General features: G+C 42.5%; 1 protein-coding gene across 3 annotated transcripts in view; it reads right to left on the minus strand.

Moving 5' to 3' along the window:
• The window catches only part of GRM3 (glutamate metabotropic receptor 3), a 106585-nt gene that overhangs the window by 43630 nt on the left and 40490 nt on the right, over positions 1-22465 (minus strand). For all 3 annotated transcript variants that reach the window (XM_069801679.1, XM_069801678.1, XM_069801676.1), the window contains one exon: positions 980-1583. In XM_069801679.1, the coding sequence (XP_069657780.1) occupies positions 980-1477 (498 nt within the window). In that variant the 5' untranslated portion in view covers positions 1478-1583. The remainder of the gene's footprint in view (positions 1-979; positions 1584-22465) is intronic.

Here is a 22465-nt window from a genome sequence, read left to right on the forward strand (position 1 = left end):
CAAGACTAAAAGGAATCAACATCATGTTTAGCCCCTTGCAACTGAAACCAAGCATGCAATAAAACCATAGCTAGAAGGATATATGGAACATTTAACCCACCTGCAACTTTACACCTTTGCAAGCCATTAAATAGTCTCCACCACCCTACTGAGACCCTATTTGGAACCAATATTGCACAACCAAAAGCTGCAGTTACAATGTGCCAGAAGGAGGGAGCAAGATATACTGAGGGCATCTGTCTTCTGTGCTGGACTTCTGACAGTGCTTACACTGCACTTTGCCAGGCAACATTTCTTGACAAAAAATTCCTTAGTATGAACTATATATGGAAACAAAAGGAAAGACAGCAAATTTAGAATCCGTTCAGAAACTATACTGCCTGCGTGGGATATTTGAGACCTTTCTCATTGAGATCAGCAGAATAATTTTCATTGGCTTTGGTGTGCTTAATTAGATACTAAAAGTTTGCAATCATATGGTCAGGTGTAATTTAAGTTTCTGGCTAGTATGCCATTTTCATTTTATTTCAGCCTGGAAGTAAGATAAGGATTTCTTCTTTCAGTTTTAATCTCTATTGTTTAAATGACAAATGTTAGGTACACACAGCATACATATATCCAGAAATATAGGTGGTATAATTTATCATTGATGTGAAAGCAGAGATTTGAACTTAGAGTTCAAAAGTCTCATGAAATGTAAAGTTCAAAATAAATACTAAGACTTTTGGAAACTTCAGTGCCCTCAGGATACACCATAAGTAGAGGAAGTGGACAGCTGCCAGAGGTTTAAACTACAGCAAGCATTTTAAAGGGTGAATCAAACTAATATAAATTCAGTAAAAAGTATATGCTAGATTTGACCCCTAGGCTAAAGTGATTAAGCTATGACTTGCTTTATTGACAAACTTAGGTAAGCAGTAGTTCTCTCAGAGGAATTGCAGATGAATGATTCTCACCTGATGGGGCTCCTGTGACTTACCTGTATGGAGACGCTGCTATAGGAACCGCCTATGACTCCTGCAATGAGTAGTGGTAAATTCTCTTGGATGGCATATGAGCCATCAGGGCACATATACTCTGTTTCATCCACTTTAGTCAAAGATGCCCTGACAAACTCCAAAGACTGTTCTAAGGCATATGTATCCCTGGAACACGTGTCCAAGATGTGAACTCCAAGCTTAATTCCTGGAAGCAAGTAGTTGTCTCTGTTGATTTCATCAATGGCAAACAGCATGGCCTCCAAGCGCTGGATGCCTCGGTCTTCATTGATTCTCCCACATTCTTCTATCCCAGTGCCTTTTTCGTTGATTGGGAATAAGCCACCTAAGACCAGGTCTCCTTCTATCTTAATTTCCTTCCTTACAAAACTGTGGTCACTTAGGGAAAGGAAAACTCCTTTGGAAAATAAAGCTAGCGCAAGGACTTGGAGTCTGGTGAACATCTTCATTGGTCCTGTTTTAGCAGCTCTAAGAAACATTGGTGGGAGCAAAAGTGCTCTTCAGTCCTTCTGATCCATTGCCAAATTTGAAGTGCTGTCTCACAAGCCAGCGAAGAGCAAGCCAACAAGTCTTTCCACTGGACCTCTAAAGAAGAGATGGAAGAAATTAGAAAAGGCAAAAGGAGATGTGAGCTGTTACAAAACTTTGATCAATAAAACATTCAAGAGTGGTGTTAAATGATTGCTGGCTAGCATAGAAAGTAAGAAATATATTCGTCTTGTGTTCTCATAGAGCACCTTATTCCATTTGCTTCATAACTGATTACAGGCTAAGCATCTACAGTTATGCACAAAGACCACAGACATATGGGGCAAGATATGTGATGTTGACCACACTGCACAACAGTATTTTATGTTTTGCAAGGGCAGAGAACACTTCTGACATTTTTCTTACACCATCTTCCCTTATTCCATCCTCTCTCTCTTCTGGACTCAGTCTTACGTATTCTCATTCACTGTGCCTCCAGCTGCTTCCAGCCCTTAACAAATTTTTCTTTTTTTTTAATTTTTGTTGACTGCACTCTACTTACTATTCCTTCAGCTATAGCACTGTCACAGTGTTATCTCCTTGCTGTTAATTTTTGCTGAACTCAGCATTTGACCTTCAGATCCACCCTTTAGCTGAAGTCCACCTGCCCTGCCTTCCTTTACTAGCCTGCTCACCCAGTGCAGGCAATGAGAGGATGGGAGAAACCTCCTGGGGCTTTCCCTCCATTTTTGGGCTGTGAGAAATATTTGAAACACAGGAGAAGCCCTGTTTTACCAGGCAGGAACTGAAGGCTGTGTCTGTAATAGAAAAACAATCAAGTCCATGTCATACCATTTAACTGTTAACATGCTCCCAGGGACGGTGTTGAATCAGGGCAACTAGTGCTCTTCTAAACAGTGCCTGGACATGGTTCATGGACAAGCAGACACCAGAGACCATACCCAGTAAACAGTTTTGATGTGTTTCATGCTGGTTGGCGTCAACAACAGAGGATGGTCCGTGGTGCATTTAGTTATTAGCACTGCAGTTCTGCAAGGCACTTTACTGAGTGACCCACCAAGGGTAGTTATTAAGTGGAAGGCCTGGAAATTGAACCTGGCCTTCCATAAAATGACTTAATCACAAAACCATCCCTCCTTAAGGCACGAAAGATTCTTTTGCAAGCAAATTAAGTTGAAAAAAAAATAAAAATAGAAGAGACATGAAAGAGGAAAAGAAGAGACATGACAAGGAGGAGTCTCGTAGTTGATGCTTGCTTAGGGCATGAAAATGCTTACGGCTGGACTTACTCTCTTTAATGTTAATCACAGTTCAATGCTCAGATCAAAGGGAGAACAGAGCAATGATGTATCTACTTAGGATACGATTTTACTCTCACTAAGGTCAAGATAGTTTACCAATGACCTTAAAAGGAGGAAAAACAAGCCTTGGAGTGAAGACCATGTTGTAACAATTTTGTAACTAAATACACATACACAAAGTCTGTTTGTGCAACATAGATGCATGATCTGTCCGTAGTCTCCTTGTCAATATCTCTTCAAATACGACAAAGTGACTGCCTTGATCTCCAAATCCTCAGATAAATCAAATATGGTAATATTTAAATAGATCACTTTAATCATTTATTTCTATACTTATCTCTTCCTTAACAGATAATATATTATTATTAAAGTTGCAGGGTTATTTATAATTTAGAAACACTTAACACAAAGAAATTGAAATAAGCAACAATTAAGATTTAACACTGAATGATGGACGAGCACACTGATTGCAAGGCAGTTGTTTATCCTAGTAGGATTTCAATGTTGCTGTACCAAATTGTGTGAAAGGATAGCTTTTTATTCATATTTAGTCCAACATTGTTCTCTCGTAAATCAATAATATGTCAGATGCACTGTTAAAGGTCTTTCTCTGCTATCCTAGTAATGTGTGCAGTCTGAGCTGCAGGCTATCTCAGTAGAATTTTCCATTCAGATATAAGTGATATGTCAATGGAAAACAAGCTTCATCATCCCTCAGTGATCCATAAGTAAGCTAGTCTGTTGATCACCTGTGGTTTATTAACCAGGTTCAGCAAATATATTTGCTGGTAATGTTAGGAGGAGTAATGAAGTAACTGTACTCAGCAGTACTTTCTGTGTCAGACTGAGTACTATAATTTACCAAATATTATTCAAGTATAAATGATATAAAATGGTGATATTATCCCATTGGAAATAATTATCAGACAAAAAGGTAGCATTTGTCAAATAAATGGTTGTGTGGTTAATAATTCAGTTGAATCGACTTCCATTGTTCTCATCACTAATCCACTGTTTGGATAAAAATGGGACTTGGGATTTTTTTTTAATGCAATATCCATTCTATTTACTTTTGTAGCTTCTGTCACCACTGTATCTCAGCAAATATTCATACATTTATCCTGACAACACTGGTAAAATATTTATTTTCCCTGTTTCACACTTGGGGAAAAAGAGGCACAGAAAGATGAAATGAGATTCTCAGAAGAGTCCAAGTTCAGATTTTGATTTGCTTGGCACTCACAATCACTATCACACTTCGAAAAGGTCTCTGCTTCCCTTTAGGAATTGAAGAACATGCTTCCAACTGTGCCCTGCACCCCCTGGTTCCCACCGAGGCACTGACTCTGAAAAACTTCCTAAGCAAGCTGGTGTCTCTTCCAAGCCTGTTCCTGAATGATTTACCTAAAGTCATCAGCACAGCCAAGAATCAAACTTTGATCTTTTCCAGGGCTCCTCTGATACCTTAACGATAGACCTCCCTTTTTTCCCATTGCTCCTTCTGGCTTTTATGCGAGTCTTTTATAAGGTCATATTAAAACCAGCCTGTTTTCAACAGCCCTTCAACACTACCAAGAACGACTAAGTTTGCTGAAGAGAAAGCTTGTAAATGGGGTCCTGTGTACGGTTTTCTAAAACCTACCTGGAACATGCCTAGAGCTACGGTGGATTTACCCTGAACAGCAAGGAGTCTGTTCTCATCCCCTGACTCCTTCATAGGTGCTGGTTTCTGCAAATGGCATCAGCCTCCACCTTGCATCGCAACTGTGTCTCAGGGATCAGGGATACGTCAGCAATAAAGGCTAGAAAGGTACCGAAAATTACTTCAACATAGTACGTAAAAAGCATATATGTAAAATGAATGACAGTATAGAGAGAACTGATTCTCCCTGCAAAGAATGCAAAGGATTTCTATGTTTTATCACTTAAGCTTGTTACAGTGGCTGTGCTGAGGGAAACCGAAATCAATCATGGCACAGCAGAGGATCAGTCCCAGCAGAAGTCAAGGAGTGGTCGGAGAAGGTGAAGATTGGGAATAGGCATGACCATTTCTCTGTTTCTTCTGTGCCACTTTGTGTTGAGAGCCCTGGTCTGGAGGTGTCCAGGGGTCTGAAGGGAGGAGATGGTGGGAACCCCACCTGGGCTGGAGAACACAGGTGACTCAGCTCCATGATCCTGCTCCATCTGGGGACACCCTGCTTGATAAGGGGTGCCCATGGGTGGGGGCCACCCACCGACACCCATCGCCTCAGCCTTCCCACTTGGCAATTCCAGTGAAGCTCTGAACTTTTCACAGAGGCTTTGAAACTGTAGGGAGACACCACGCATGCAGAGCCCTGCTTTCCAGGAGAACATGGTCATCCTATTTCGCGTGTTCACACCCTTTGTTTATAAACGGGAAACAGTTACCAAAGACACAGCTTTGGGTGTCAAATGTGCTTCTCTCCTGCAGACTCGGTAGCCTGTGTGCTGCTGCCCATGTAGTGGGCAAGGAACAAGAGTGCTGCGCGCAGGTCGGTGAGTGGAGGCATTAATGGGAAAGCTGGTTTGTCAGGGGAGGTTTCCTCTTGGGGCTGGGATGGAGGGATGGAGGGATGGAGGGATGGAGGGATGCTTCCAGCAGCAACGGCTTCTCGGCGGTGGGACTCCTGAAGGAAGCTGCGAGTCAGATTTGGGTGGCTGGTGAGCAGCGTCACTATGGTGACACTGAACAGACAGCTCGGTGCGAAGAAGGGAGGTTATTTTAAAGCAGCTAGCAAAGATGGGCTAGCAACTCAGCTTCTCTCCTGTTATCTCTGGTGTGCACCTCCCACGTGCTTTCTCTGCAGCTTGCATAACTCACGACTACATATACAAATATTTTGTACCTATTCCAGGCTGATATAGCCCATATTCGTCCCCGTAACCATGGTGAAGGTAGCACCCCCAGAGTCAAGATTTGCCATTTCCTACCAGAAGTGATTTCCCTACACTGACCATGCCAACTTGGTTTTGCAATACCCTCTTCTACTAAAAGCATGTTTCTGGGATGTTCCAAAAAAAAGTACCTGTTGATCAAGTTGCAATTCTTTCATTTTTTATTTGTATTTAATGTTTTAACTCCAGCTACAGACAGGGTTGTATTATTCTAGGTGTTCTGTTAATATTAAAAATACGGACACTCCCGTCCTATATGCTTTGGATCCCTGGTGGAAATAGATGTAGAGCCTAGGTGTAGAAGTGATCCAAATATCGAAATGAAAAATAAACAGAAACAGGCAGAAGAAGAAAGGTTTCCATGCCTGCATCAGAAGGTTTCTGTCAGCACTTCCCTATGTGAACCTTAGCCAGCAGCACTCGGCTTGTAAAACACCTTCACTTGGCACTCAGGAGCCCCTTTTCTTTCCTCCAGGAAAGGTCCACAGGGGAGAGCTACATCTGCTCTTGGGGGACACTGTCGGCACTTCCCTCAGTAAAAGCAACTCACTTGTGTTAAATGGCAGCTGTGCTGCTCTTGTTGAAAATACCCTTGCCTCTTAGTCTGAATAATCAGTTCTGGCAGACTATTTCTGTGCCTGTAAAAAGTTGATTGCACAAATCCGGTATTTCTTGGTGCAAGTTTGCTTATTTACTAAGGATGTGCACATTCCTGTTTCTGTGAAAGCAACTCAAACGAGAAAGAGGATGTCTGGGTTTTCTATGTTCAGTATCCCACCGATATCATCTCCAAAACTAAATCTGTCTTTCCTGGCTTTCATCCAGGGCTATATTCACATGACAGCTCTGGTCTTCTGCAGGCTTTCTGTTTGCAGCTCACAAAGTAGCTCCACCTGTGCTGTCAGTTCAGGGGTGAATTCTTATTAGGCTAAGTGTCTTCAGTCTATTTGTCTAGGTGTCAAATCCAAAAAGAAGTGCAGTTGAATCTTTCATTTAGCCAGATGACTTGTGAATCGAGTATGATTGTTCATATATCAATGACAATTTTGCTGATACCTCCCACCATATCAGCACCAATGGTTGGCACTGGCAGTCTATCCAACAGCTGTAGACTTTCCAATTTTCCACTTATAAGGATGGAATGGGAAAGTTTATTGAGAGCTGAGGCACCTCAGGTCTCCTAGCTATTTGTCAATGCCATTTACTAGCAAATGGGACAATCTACATGGCTGGGCTAAAACTCTGGAGGGTTTTCCCCTCATCCCTACCATATGCTATATCCTAAATTCCTCCACACTTGTTCCCCTTTGCAGTATTTTGCAGGGCTCATCTGTTTACCCAGCTTCCTGAGAAAGGATGCAACACGAGCTGCCGTGGGTGCTGGAGAAGATTATGTTTAGCTTTATTGTGGGTGGCTCCCTCTTGGCAGTCGGGGATTTTTACTGCATTATTCAGGACTATAATGTGATACTGTGGTGCCTGGGGACATATGTCAACTTGGTATCACCTACCACCCTTAGTAAACTTTCTTTGGAGGAGGACTGTGCTCAGTGGAAGGTCACAGGGGAGGTTCTTCACACCTGTGCTCTTGTGGCATATTACAACATTGAATTTAATAGTTCCATCAATATATCTATCTCCAAGGCCACCCCATCAGAGAGATATCTCTTCCTGAGCCCTTGCTGTGCCCTACAAATCTTATCCTAGGGAAGGAGATTTTTAAAACAATTCCAATTTTGCCTCCAAATTCTGGCGCATCTTTCAAGACTGACACAACAAGTTAAATGCCATGATTTCTTTCTCTCAGAGATCATGGATAACCTGCACAGCAGCATTGTTCATCCACCACATTTGGCACATTTATGTGTGCTCTGCCAGAACTTGACCTTAACGCCTGATGAGAACTGCACTGAAAGATAAGATGTCATACTTCGTTGGAAAAAAAGTGATGGACAAGCTTGAATCTCCTTACCAGTTATAATTAGAGATGCCATCACCTCTGGACGAGAAATATTTGTAAAGGAACCCAAGCCTTACGGTGACAGATATGTGCCAGGTACACAAATTGCTCACATCCTGATTCTGGCTGGCTGAAATCTGATAGCTTAAATCAGGAAGTGAAAAAAAGGAGGAAAAAGTTGCAGAAAACATGGTAAGGTAGAGAAAACAAGTAAATTTCTTCCATGGAAACAGAGAAATTTCCTTCATGAAATGTTAATCAGGTGCTGACACATAAATTTGCTGAAAATGAATCAAAGTGCTTTAAATTTCAATTGCTGGCTGTTATCTCTCAGAACTATTTTTTTTTTCCTTGTGAAAAATGACAAAAATGGCTTTACAGCTAGGTGATTTTGTGCCTTTCATTTCAACTTGGAAATCCATACATTAAAAACATTAATTAATACAATTACCAGTGCCAGCAGCATGAGAGTACAAGCTATACAAGTTCATCCCATGCCTAGCATATTGTAGAAGAGTTTGAAAAGCCCTAAAAATTTAGGGGCAATTTCAGTATAAAGAATGCCATATAAAGCAAGAGATAGTATGTCAGTGTAGGAGACCATTCCTCTTAAAATACAAACTTATGTTCTGTTACTTTAGAAAGAGGAGAAAAAAAATCAGAACACTGCATTACTGTTTGTACTGTGTTAGCATCAACAAGTGATGCTTTATGTTTTCTACAATGTCAACATACAACAGATGCCCAGCCCTTTCCTCAGAGATCTATGATATATTCATCCTGTTTCAAAAAGAGAATTTAAAATATTAATCACACAGGAAAACAGATGTCTCTGACGTGATACTCTTGAAGTTTCTAGATATTAAAAGACTCTATAGATTAGAACAAGACCTATTAATTTAGCCTGAAGAGGAACAAGGAGCCCCTGGAGATTACCGGACATTAATGTGGTGTGGAAATATGGGTCTTTGCTACTTGTTAAATTACATGAGTGCATTTGGCACTGGCTGAGTCCTTCTAAAGTGAGTTTGGTCTCAGGAGGGGAAGCTGCAATGAGCAGACCACCAGAGCTAGCGATCTGGGTCAGGCTGTGCAGTCTCCTAACTCGTTAGAGTTTCTTCTGTACTTTGACAATAAGTATATTCAAGTGTATTGAGAAGTCCAGCCATGAGCCTGAGGCTTTGTACCATCTGGACAATTTGTGGTGTAATGATCTTGATGTAATGCAGGGTTAGACCTCTGAAAGTCCCACCATCTTCCCGTCTGTCTTTTTTGGATTGTGCTGAATCCTACTGCTTTTTATCCATCTGCTTATTTCTTCCAGGCATTGGCGACAGCTGAAAGCACACCAGCAGAGACAGCAACGAACAGACAAGTGCTGTCTGCTTATTGATTGCGTGTTAGTCGACTTTAGTCTCGGTCTCCCTGTGTGGTCCCAGAAAGACATGGAAGAGGAAAAGTGGGAGTATAAAGACTTTGGGGACAAAGGAGCAGCTGGCTTCCATGACCTGTGGATGTCACAGCAATTATTCCTGCTAGGTGGTGCACGGACGTCATCGCCACGCTAGGGTCAGCAAGGTCAAAGGCCGGGTGAGAGAGGTAATGGCATAAATGTAGGGTAGTCCTGCACAAAGTGAACCCTGATGTTTTCAGCGTCATGTCCTGGCATGAAACTTGTAGCTAAGAGGAGCTCAACACTTGAGCTTAACGCAAGTGAAGCTTAACTAAGTGAAGTTAACACCAACCTAAGTATAGCCCCCCCAAGGAGTATCTGTGCATTTAGGCTTTGGACAAGTATTTAGCCTTTCCCTCTTACTTGATTCTTAAGCATCTGTCTTTCTGCCCTCACAGAGCTCATTTCTGTCTTCTGCTCATAATCATTTTTCAGCTCTCTGCAACATCTGCGGGGTTTTTCTTGGGCCCAGCTCTCCCTGTGAGTTTCTGCCCATGCTCCAGCCGAGGTGCTCTGCCTGGGTGTTCTTGGCTCCCTCTGAATGGCATCGGTGGGAGCTGCCAGATTTCACTCTCATTACTCTTCTGCCAAGACATATCCCTCACATTGCAGCAGCATGGCCAAAATACAGCTGAGCCTCTGCATATGTGGAGGGCAAAGAGTCCTTTCTCACTATTGCTCCTGTTGAGATTCAATCTGGCTGCCAGCGCAGCCAGCCTTAGTGTCATACAGGCCTTGCAAAGCAGCTAAGTGTGCACCCTTTCTTTTCTCCATCTGGTGTGGGATGAGCTCTGCTGCCACCCATTCTGCTCTAACGGGACCCAGTCCTGGCCTGGAGCCCCAAGTAGTGGCATTCAAACTTGGCCTGGCGCCTTCCACATGACTGGTCAGGATAGGAGAAACTGCAACAGCAAAGGTGATGGCCAACAGTGGGCAAAGCCCCCTCCACGGCTGCTTCTCCCCCCTGTGACTCAGTCATAAGTCAAATCAAAGCCTTCCCAGGTTGGTGCTCCCATCCCTGTCTGGTCTGAGCTGTATCTCCCAGTTTGCCACAACAGTACCGAACACTCAGCTGGGAATTTTCCAGGTTAAGATGGTTCTTCTCATTTGTCAAACGAGGCAGTATTTCTCCCTCTGACATATGCACTGGAAGCGCTTCAGAGCAGGAGCTGTTGCCTTGCCCATGGCTGTTCAGTGTTGAACTCTTGTCTCATCACCACCGACTATTTACTCATGAGATTCAATCTGCCTATTTTGCATACTTAACAAATGGCAACATTTTAGGCACCTTTGACCTCCCCCAGAAGAATCTTCTGTCTATTCTGACTTAAGAAAGACACAAGGTGTCTCTGGAGACCTCCAAAGGCACAAAGATCTTTTTAATGAAAATTTAGGCGCTTGCTTTAGGCAGACTAGTTCACCTAGAATCTACAATATGAGATCAAGGTAGGTGCCCGATTACACAAACAGAGTTTCACCTACCGGTCATATGTTTTGTTGTGTTGTTGATAACAACACAAAGCAATAGACAGGGATCAAAACAGGGAAAGACTGTTCAGGTTTTTAAAGAAGGGAAAGAATTTTTTAGCAGTGAATTGTAGCTTTTTGCTGCTGAGTTGTTGCCTTTTTTTTTTTTTAACATAAAAAGATTAAAAAATTAACAACAGTAGCCTCTCTTGAAATGATCCTTTCCCCTGCCCCCAGAGCCCAGAGTGGTAACTCTTCCATCACATGAATGTTACCTCCAGGCTACAGCATTCAGCGGAGTGTGAAATCACAATTAACAGAGCAAGTGTTTTGTAAGTGAGCAGAGACGGCTGCAAATTACATCCTGCTATTAGCTGATTTTAGAGCAACGCTGTTGAACAGCTTCATGATTACTGGGCTGTGGCGTGTATTAAAAAACCATTAATAAAACATAATTGATTGTGAATTGTGCTTACTGCCTTTATAGGTTTAATCACAAGTGTCACAGAAGTTTACTGGAAACAAAAGCTGCCCTTAGCTATCTACGGGAACTGGATTGTTCTTAAAATTTTACTGAACTTGATTTGCAGCTGCTGTAAATCAGTAAACTACTGAAACCTATGGATTTTGCTGACTTGGAGATCCTCTTTGCGTTTTTCTTTTCTGGTTGGCAAAGAAAGGTGTGAGAGTGCCTTGCTTCTGCCAGAAAGAACCACTGGAAGCTTGATGGAAACAATATCCTCAGTCTCTCAGACCTGCCATTCACTCGGCTTGCCCTTAGAAGCAGGTAATGTCACTGGTAGGGAACAGGAGATGGCAGTTTCTATTTGCTGGGAAGCAAGCAACAATACAGAGTTATACTTGGAAAATACTCACATTTATTTCTTTCTTTTGGGCCCCAAATTATTTTCAAACCTTAAATCGTGTATTCTTACAGGAACCCAGTTATGTTTAATTCTGATCCATGACTCTGTCTGGGCTCATGGACGGACAAGTTACGCCACAATAAGTTTATGGCTACATTTTTCAAACTTGGATGCCCTGCTATGAATTTATGGACTTTAAAAAGGCCATTCACAATCAGTCTAATTTGGGACTTTGACAGAATTCAGGTGCCAGCCAGTGATACAAACCGCCTGCTCTTCTGCATCTGTTAGTGCTACGGGGACCTAAAACTCACTCTCGGGCTGAGAATTCCCAAAGCACTTAAAATCAGGCACTGCCTGTATTTGCTGATCAAGGTGACACCTATCTCCACTTATTAGCCAAATTTAGTCAGAGAAAGACTAAACTCTGCCAAAGGCCCCAGGGAAATTTGCTCAGGTGTGTGGGCAGGATCTTGCCCTAGCTGTGGTATTTAAGCCCATACAGTTTTCTCACCGCACAGAGAAGTGGCATAAAGTGAGGAATAAAACCCAGGAGTTCGGACTCTGTCTTGCTACGACCACCAGAAATGCTAGTGCTAGGAGTGTATCAAAATCTTGGAAGAGGACCTAAAATGAAGTAATACAATACGTGCATTATTTATTGACTTTTTGGCAGCCTGTGCCCTGGCAAACAAACTAGTATAAACACTGGGAGTAGATTGCTGAAAAGCATTTCCTGCTAAAGAGCTAGCTCTAAGGTTTTTTTAAGTAAAAATAAACCCTCGAAAGCCAATTTTTCCTGTTTCTGCAAAGATGTATCCCACAAAGGCAGGAACAAACATGCCTCATACTGACCAGGGGAGTGAGTTCTTCTGGTATGAAACCAAATACAATGATATGAAACCAAATATAAGTCAGTCACCACTCAGGCTCATTTGTATATTGGACCCAGCTATTTGCAGGTTAAGGTGCATCCTGGAACAAATACCTCCAACCCGCAGCAAGCCACTGCTTTTCTCTATCCTCTGTCCATCCCTCAGCTCTGTTGTAAGCTGTTTTCTTGTCTTCTCTCATGCAGCTCCACAGCAGTGTACCTACACGCACATATATTTTTATGTGAAGAGCCAGAACCTCACATCCCCAACACGCTCGCTGACTTCTCTTGCTCTAAATGGCCATCGCTATGGCAACAACTGCTTAGCTCAAAATTTAGAGAGGCACTTAGCACAAATTATGAAAGAAGAGATGCAACAGCATTCTGTGTAAAGCCACGGTTTGATGGCCCGCTGTGGCTCCAGTTGCCGATTTCTTCAGGACACCCAAGGGACCTTGTCACCTGTGGTCTGGCACCTTGTGCTCAGCGTGGCGCAGGAAACAGCTTTCTCTAATGCTGGCTTTGTCTTTATTCTTCTCTGTGCTTATAGTAAATGGCATTTAAACCATCTGATCAGCCACAGAACTGAATTTGCAGCCTGCCCAGTCCGGTCCTCAATACCTCTGCCAAAATACTTCATGGTCTGATAGAGTGGGGGGAATTCCTTGCTAATGAAGACAGGGAAAGACACAGGACCTATTTAGAGTCTCTTGAACGGTACTAGTGTTCTGCATCAGCATGCCTGGCAGCAGATGAAGGGCCTGTCTGAGTCGTAGGACAAAGCACACCACATGTCTGTGACACTTCTCCTTGCGAGGAGTCGCTCCGTGGTGCCAAATCTCAGATATGATGATAGAGTAGAGGAAGGACCAACATGAATAATCTCAAGAATTCGTAGTGAATTTAGGAGATTCATGTCTTTCTAAACCTGTATGAACTTTGTCGTCTGTTCTTACATATGGCCACATCTTATATAAGGAAAGACGAAGGTGTCCTTGTCCATTCTTTACTCTTTGGATGAAGCATACTAATTGGTAAAAACTATTCAAAGGGAGACATATTGGCAACCAAGCTCCTTCTTCGTAAAAGTCCTTGGGAAATCCTTTCCCAAACTCCATTCAGACAACTAGTGCACAAGGATGCGAAACCTACCAGGACCTGAAACAGGGTGGAAGAGTGGGCACTTGTGGACAGAAAAAAAGGCTGAGCATCCCAGGAGTGGATTTACTCTTGGGAAGGTGGAGGTTATATATGTTTTGGATCCTGTTAATGCTACGAGAAGATGCAGTCTGGGGATGAATAGAGTAAACTTGTGTCTAAGAGGAAATCAGTGAGGTGGTTTCCTAATCTAGGGTAAAAACTAGAATGACAAGAAGGCAGGCATGCAGATGTGAACTATTCATTGCCGCCTGGCAAGAGCTGTTCTGTTGATAATCTTATTTTCATGGTGGACATAGGCAGGGTGTGGGTGGTGACCATTCACTGCCTCCTCTGCTACAGGAGGGAGGGAGCACATGGGTAGGCAGTAGGTTGCATGCTCAGAACTGATGAAGGCAGGGTATTCTTCTGCCAAGATACCGCTGAGCTGCTCAACAGCTGCTGAACGCTTGTGGTTGGCCAGTGTGGATGCTAAACCTCTGCATAGACTCAGGCTCACTGGAAAAGTTCATGGGGGAGAAATCCACCCTGGACTAGTAAGCTTGAAGACCACAGGTCTTCCCAAGGAATTCCCTGCCTGGGAAAGGCAGGCTGTGAATTTACTGCGGGCATAGGCTACACTGCAGGTTTGCTCTAGCCCCGTGGACTGCTGCAAGATGTGGGACAGCAATTTAAGTTCTCTATACCTTATGGTCACTGTTTACAAAGCACAGGGCTGTGAGACTTTACTGAATTAAGACTTGCTTCATTGTTTGTGGTAACTGTTGTCTCTTTATTGACTTCACTGGGAAGACACAAGCGCACTAGCAGAGAGAATCTGGACCTTAATTTGTAAAGGGATTGTGGACAGCTGTACTGCATGAGGCCAGCAGTCCACCTTCCCTACATCCTCCTCTTGGCAGTTGTTAAAGCTGGTGCCTATGAAAATGAGCAAAAATTGGAAAAGTGCATTGTGCTATTTCCCATGAACACACTCCCAATCTCCAACAACTTACAGCTCAGGGGCTTCCTATGCTGGATGTGATTTCTTTGACTTTATTAACCAGCAATAGATTTATCTTCTACAAGCTTGTGCATTTTCCCTTTGAACCCATGATGTTAGCATCCACCAAATGACATTCGGAGCTTTGAAATGGGGTTCTGGAGCTTAGCTAGGAAAAGCACCTTTTTTTTTTTTTTTCCATGGTAAAAATACACCTCCTTGTTTGATCCTGCCTCCTTCCAGCTTTGTCCAATGTCCTCTCATTCTTATAGTGGAAAGGTAATATGCCTGACTGAAAATTAGGAGAGAGAAGACAACTTCCAAAGTTGTCCACTAAAGACAAATGTTCATATCTAATTTTAGACATCTAAAGTGAGGTTTCTTAGTCTGGTTTCCTTTACAATGGACAGATGGAGATAGGAACCTCCAAAAGGCAAATCCTGTCCCGGGTGGGATGAAATACTTTCTGCAGGTGCTGCCTCTACTGTGGAAAGCAGGAGCTTAGTGTGAAAACAACCCTAACTTCACTGCCTCAATCAGAAGCCTAAAGCTAAGCAGGTTGAATTTAACTCCTAACTGTGCTCCTTTCTTCCCTCACTGGAGCCAGACAGAGAGTTTTAGTCAAGGAAGAGTTAAAACTGTTTGCATGGCTGTTTGTATAGAGGTTTTTTATTTCCTGGAAGGTACAGTCCACATTAGGGATGTACTCCTCTTCTCACTCCAGGAGGAGTTAGATCTGATTTATTTTGGGAGGGCCAGGGCTGAATATTCTTTCTGTGGTCTGTGTGCCTTGTAATAACAAACTTTCTTGTTATTACAATTCTCCTTGCAATTTAAGATTAATACTTGTATCCTAAATTTCACTGAGGCCAGCATGAATGAATAATAATCCCATTAAAGAATTCAGGAACCAGCCAAGAGTCACTACTTGTATTTGTTAAAAAAACTGAACCAGAGGTGAGGATTTCATTGCTTTGCTTGCACTTTCTGGCTTTGACTGGGGGGAAGCTCCATGTCTGCCAACATTTCTACCGACCACAGGAACGCTAGCAGAACTGTCCACACAACAGTGGGTGTGCAGTGAATGCTATTCTGTGATAATTGCCACAAATTCTTCTGATGAATGCTGATTGAAAAATGTGAGCTGAGAAACCACAAGACCAGGTGCATGCAAAGAAAGTAGGTTAGGAATTGTACATGCCAGATTGTGATCCAGGCTGCATTCCCCTCAAGGGCATATTCTCCTATATCCATAGGTTGTTTCACGGGGCAGGAAGATGACGGAGAAGAGCGATCTCTGCAGAACACCTGTCCTTCCCATCGTGCAGATGTGTGAGGAGCAAACGGGCGTGAGGAGGCTTAGGCTGTGGTGTTGCGCCTGTGCCAGCCCCGCGGCTCTAAGAGGAGAAGGACCCTACATGGCATGTCATGAACTGTGGAGGCGTCTTCTGGCAAGGAGAGAAATCAGGAAGCAAATGGCAGACCTGGAAATGTCTGTTCCAGAAGTAGCTCAGTAGCAGGGGAGGTTTTAAAATTCATTTTCTAGGGCAAAATGGTAGCTTTGACAAAATCCTAGACCTTTAAGCTACATGATGTTTGCAGGAGAAAAGAACTGCAGTTCACAGGGGTTTAAATTAAATGGCCTTATGCTCTTTTAGGACCATCACACGAAATTTAGCAACATGTAGTGAAATACCCTCCCTTCAGAGCTCAGTCCCAGCTGCCTGTCCACAGAGGGTGCTGGCACACTTTTTCTCAAAAAAGGCAAAATCAGTGTGACAAAAATCCTTTGCCTTTTCCTATTACACACAGGAGTGAAAAACATACATGCAGAATGGTGGAGTCCTGTGAAAGTAGGTGACAATATTTAAAATGGTAAATTCTATGGCATCTCTCCAATATGAAATGAAGACAATAGTTGAGTAACAGCCTATGTGTGCTTTATCACAGGCTGCATGTTTTGCGTACCTCCCAGTAGGCTGCAGAAGAGACACCTTCATCTGCACTGTGAAGGTCTCTCATGCAGAAGTAACAGGTATTAGACACAGTCAGTCATCCTGACTTAAGGATTTCTCACGGGCTTGGATAAGCTACTGAATGCTTTCAGTGTGCCCTACCTGGAGCTTTCCTCTCTAAAACAAGGCTGCAAGGTGTGAAATTGGGGTTTACTGAATTTAGAGCTGAACTTCCACTGATTTCACTCAAACCCAGGCTATCCCCAGATGACACCTGAGTCTCAGCTTGTGTGTTTTCTTTCTGACGTTGTATAAAGCCAGGGCACTTCATTTTTTCCGAAGCAGATACATTGTCTGGTGGTTTCCAGCTGATGGAAGATAGGTTACAACAGTGATATAGCCTATCCAAGCAAGTGAGCTTATTGAAACTCTATTTTCCTGTGACTTTCTCCAGGGAGGATTCTCCAGTGTCTGCTATTGCGGCTGAGCTCACTCTTCAGCCTTTCTTTTCAGTGGGATTTTAATCTTGTTCTCCATTCCTTTACTCAGCCACCTTCCTTTCCTCAAAAGGGAACCTACAACAAATTAATGTCTTTGAGGCCTGCATTTTGTACAATTTTGTTGAAACTGGCTGACATTCAAACTTTATTGGAATTGACAGTTAATGTCATTGCATAAGCCCTATTTCCTTAGGAAACCAGCCTTTAAAAGACCAGAGCATGCTATGAGCACTCTATCCTTGAGATGTCCCAACCTCTAACATTTAAACCTCTCCTATTGTTATGCAAGCCAATAGCACAGTTTTACTTCTGGAATTAGTCAATTATAGGATGTGATTCCTCTAATATATTTTAGACATCGGGATAGGATGAAATAAATTGCACCCAACCATATCTGTTTCTCTCCACTGGCAGCGAAGAGGGCCTGTGGAACCAGACAATGGAGTTTTCTGCATCGAGTGAACTCTTCAGACTCCCCATTTAGTCAATGAGGTCAGCATAGCCAAAAGAGGTTGGCATGCAATTCATTTTACCAAACGGAGGCATCTGTTTTAGGCTGAATCACACCCTACACTCTATTGACTATATTGATGAAATCCACATTAAGTCAGCTCACATGCAGACATTTACAACAAAGATGTCCAGGTAAGATGGATTCCCCTTCATGCACTCTTAGCTTTTGGTATAGCTAAAGACCAGTCCCTCTGTCACATTACTATCATACTCCCATGTGCTTTAGTACCAAAAAGCCCCGCTCTGTGAGGGAGGAGCAATACCATATGAAACAGGAAGAACGCACAGTTTGCAAATCCATTTTCTCTATGGGTAGTGTTTCAGTTTCATTCTGGAATCATTGATTTTCTGGCTTCGAGCTGTTTGCTTCATCAAGCCCAGAGGATAAACTTTTTTTTGCACTGCATCTTTCTCTTTTCTGTGGCTAATGCTAGCTTATTTTCCTTCAAATCTTATGTAAAGCTTTTACAGGAGAATGCATCTATGATATGCTCTTCAGCTTGTTTTTTGGAAAAATATGAATAAACCAAAATAAACTGGAAGATTGTCAGTGTCTTTTGCAGATTATCTGTGTTCCAACACTACTCACAGGAAAATGCAAAGTCGATTAAAACCCACCAAGTGTAATAAATATGTTTTTTGATTCTGTCAGCATGGCTAAAGTTGAAAGTTAATGGCAAATCCATAATACAGTCATAGAGATCAAATGACATATCAGTCTATAAGCTTGCATTCATGACAGATAAATGCTCTTATTATCTTTACAGCATGCCCCAGTTAGTCCAGCATGAATAAGGTGAGTTAACTTGGTACTCTATAGTTAAAATGCTTGCATGTAGGAAGTTTGCTTTTTATGATAGGAATGCAAATGCTAGAAATTCTGTTTCTTCAGTCTGTGGACTCTTCCCTTCATTGATTACTGTTCAGCTCAGACCCTCAGCAGCTCTCAAATGTATCCCACTCCTTGTTCCCAGTTGCAATCTCCTTGTGTTCCTCTTCCAAACCTTCCCCCTCTTCATGTTAGCAGCCTCTTTCTCCCAAGTTATTTGTACACTGCAAGACGTTTTGGATGCCCTTAGCATTTCAGTGGCATGTGGGTTTTTTTTTCATTCTACCTGACTGTGCTGGAGATGGAGAAGAGACTCTTCTGGTGATCAGCCCTACTATGGCTGGCTGCTGAGAACAGCAATTGCAGTAAAATTCTGGTTTTGCTTCTGTGACTTTGTCATTCTTTGCATAGATAAGCTGGTCCCAAACAGAGTGAAGCAACGCAGCCTCTTTCTCTGCTACGTGGGATTATTCTGGATGGCATCAGAAGTGCTGAGAGGCTCAAGTGTTTTCAGCGAGGACAGACTCTTTAAAAGCTTCAGCTACTGGTCTCTTAAGATGGTTTTCCTGAGTATGTGTAAGTGGTGATTATGTTGAAGGGCTGGTAGCAGCCCAGCTTCAGGATATTCTCAAAGGTTTAACAAAAGTCTCACCAAATGACCCCTGAGCTCACTCTCAGTGTCCTGCTTCAAAGCATGAGCAACTGCAATTGCTTTCTGAAGAAAAGCTTGCTAGATTTTTTTAAATGGCAAAGCAACAGTCCTTCCATCTCCATTTGTACCTCTTGCACAATTCCTAGCTGGAACTTTCTCACCCTCAGCACACTCTCTGCTCACCTTAAAGTGAACCTCAAACAGACCACACCCTACATTTCCATTCAGCTAGGGCTCGAGAGACACATGATGGCAAGTCTTTGACAAATTTAGCAACAGGCACCACTGAAAGGGTCTCTTACGCGGAGAGAAAGCGTGTGCATTTTTCAAGCTGAATTCAAGAATTTGTGTCAGTTGCTGAATCAACATCCATTAGAGTCAACATGAGACCTTTGACTGGCTCCACTGGTTCATTGGGTCAGGAGCATTATAGACTTGAACTATGAGCTCTTGTGTACCAACAGACTGTTTTGAGCTAAGACTGTAATCACGTGGAATAAAACACTGCGCCAGGCAATGGCTAAATTAAGTACTCGTGAAAAAGACTCCATTTGTGTCATCATGATTATCTCGTTGATGGATCTGGATGGACCATTGTTAACATTAAAACCTTTTTGTTCTCTTGTTCCAGCTATTCAGAATTATTCATTCACCCTGAATGAATATTTTGTACTTAAACTGAATCTTAGGACCTTACTTAGAACCACTTAAGATCTTAAATTATATATGAGTGTAATGTGGGAAGGCATAGAAATGTAATACAAAGATCCATAATTTTTCAAGTGGAAAAATTAAATTCCTCCCTCCTTCCCACTCTTATGTGATGGATCTAGTACAAAGTATATTGAATTTGAATAGGTGTAGTAAGAAAGTCGGAGAGCTTTAATAGATATCTGCATGTGATGTAGAGCTGGATCTTGTCTTCAGGTATATGGACACACCTGCATTCACTGTCTGGGACAGCAGTTTAACCTGAAACATGCAAGTGAACTAATTAATTTTGGAAGATGCATGCTGGTGCCCCTGAGTGACTGCTGCAAGTGTGGGTAGGTCCTCATTGCAAACATATTGAGTAAAAGAACAAATGGATCTGCAAAATGAGCATGTGGGCCATGTTAACATGTCTATTAGAGGTCCATATAAGTACACCAACTGATTATTTTCCTTTCTAATAGAAGGTGTAAACTTTCTCCATTGACACTTAAAAGTCAACAGGACTAACTTATGAATTCGTTATTGCATCTCAGGAGCCATGGAGAAGAAATTGAAAACTCATCAGTTGGCCAGCATGGAGGCTCAGAGGTTTGATGCTTTCAGCTGTTAAGCCTGCTGTTTCAGAGAACCCATTTTAAACTCCTAGATTTGCTGCTCAAATCAATGTGCTGATATTTGATTGGAAGCAATACAGTTCCAGAGAGGGCAAGCAATTTATAAAATTTCCATCAGCCTAAGAGTAGCAATGAGCATATATATGCATGCCTGCATGTGGGCTTTCTGGCTGCTTTCAACATTCAGGAAACAATTGCAGGAGAGCATTAGCTGTGTTTCAGCGCATATCGTGAGTCTAAAGCAACGGCATGACCTTCGCTCAGGGACTGTTGGTATCCCGGATAGCTCAGCAAGGCAACAGGGAAGTAAACCTGTAAACCACCTCATTTTCCTTTGGTTACTTCTCTCTTTTGAACACATAACCCTTGCACTCAGAAATATTTTTTCATGGAGTTGTGAACAGCTCTCTCCTTTTCACTAGCTGAACTAATAAACAAGAATATTTTCTACTTCTCCACCACATGCAAATCCCTTTATGACTGGGGATAAATGCCATCCCTGTATTTTACCAATAAGAAGCTGTGAAGAAAACGAATTATGGCATGAATCAATGGCAGAAGATGAAAAGCTCACTTCTTTTCCAGTGCTAGGATTTAACTCTCAGAGATCATCAGTCTCTAAGAGCAATGAAGAGAACAAGAAGCTAGAGGCAGTGGGGTATTACCTTCAGTACAGCCCAGTCCATACACAGGAAGAAGTGGTTCCTGTTATAACACTGATACACTGCAAAAAGTAGACACCATTTAGGGTACTAAAATTCTTTTTCAGGTCTTCATTATCCTAAGCTTATTTGTTTCACCTCAAACACATTAACTGAATTCCCATTTCTCTTTACAAATATTGCCTCACTTAAATTAGAACACTGTGGCCATGGCACTAACGCTTTACAAAGGTATTTTTCCAGAAAGGTGAATTTCAATGGGGAAGTGACTGCATAGCCAGTAGCAGAACCAAGAGAAGAGTTGTACAACATTAGACCAGAACCACTCAAAGTGCCCTGAATATTCATTTTTTTGTTTACGGGAAAGAGAAAATCCTGACATTTTCTATGAAGGTGTCCTTCAGCACTTTTTGACTTTAGGACAATATCTAATTTAAAGACTCACTTCCCCAAATCTCTTAGGAAAACTCAGGTACACCCTTTATTTCCTGCAGTCAACTCATTAAAACTCATAGGAATTTTTTTATTGACTTTGGGCTCACAATATAATATACAAAATCCCCTTCCATTTGTTGGAAGGGCTCCAGTCTAGTAAGTAAAACAGTGCACTGAAACTTGGTTCCAGTCTCATCTCTGTCTTTGGCTCACCTCTTTGTGCCTATATAAACTAGGGATAATATTACTTTCTGACCTTGTGGTTGCGTCCTAAGAATTAATGTTTGTAATGTGCTATACACTCCTCCAGCGAATGGTATCTCGTCAGTGAGTACACTCTGTTCTTCCTTGCATGGAGGTAAATTAGGTATGCCTCTGGTGGCAGGCGAAATTTGGCTCCATTGGATAGCAACATTAATCCCATCTTCTCCAGGCTTCAGCCAGATTTCCTTCAGCTGGCGACATGCCTCAGACCAAACTTCAATGTTGTGACATATCTTACAAGGAAAGATTTTTTTTCGTGGTTATGAGAGGGTGTATTGGTAGGTTGAGCAAGAACTAGGAGCACACACTCTGGTAGAAGAGGAGATACTCTCCAGAGAATTACACCACCTGCCTCCTCTGAATGGACTGAAGAAAGAAAAATTAAATAAGGCATGTGGGGTCATCTTTGCTGCTAGCTTGTAGAGAAAAAGTCATAAGCTAGCCATCTTCTCAGGGCTCCCTCTCCTTTCTGGGCACATGCAAGTTCCTTAAGAAAATCCCATGGGATTTTCAGAGCACCTGGGTCTGGCTCCTGCTCCAAAGTGCGTTCTGGAGAGCCTTTCTAAAATGGCCAGCTGAAATATGAGGGTGTCAATAACCTCTATTGATTTGAATCTAAATTACCCTGGGATAGAGCCACTGGCATAGATGGACAGCATGTAGGCAGTGGTGCTTGGCAGGCTGATGCTGCTTTCTGAAGCCAGCCTTCATCTTGCAGCCAGAAGAAGGATGTTGCTGGGAAGTCCTCCTCTCTGTACTGAAAATAGCCAGCCTATAGCTCAGGGTGCAGCCCACAATGTGCTGGGGGATCCGGACACCGAGGCAGCCCTCTCCCCAAACAACCATTAGTCTGTGTCGCCATA

Source organism: Haliaeetus albicilla, chromosome 14 (assembly GCF_947461875.1).
Source record: "Haliaeetus albicilla chromosome 14, bHalAlb1.1, whole genome shotgun sequence".
In the NCBI taxonomy this organism is placed as follows: domain Eukaryota; kingdom Metazoa; phylum Chordata; class Aves; order Accipitriformes; family Accipitridae; genus Haliaeetus; species Haliaeetus albicilla.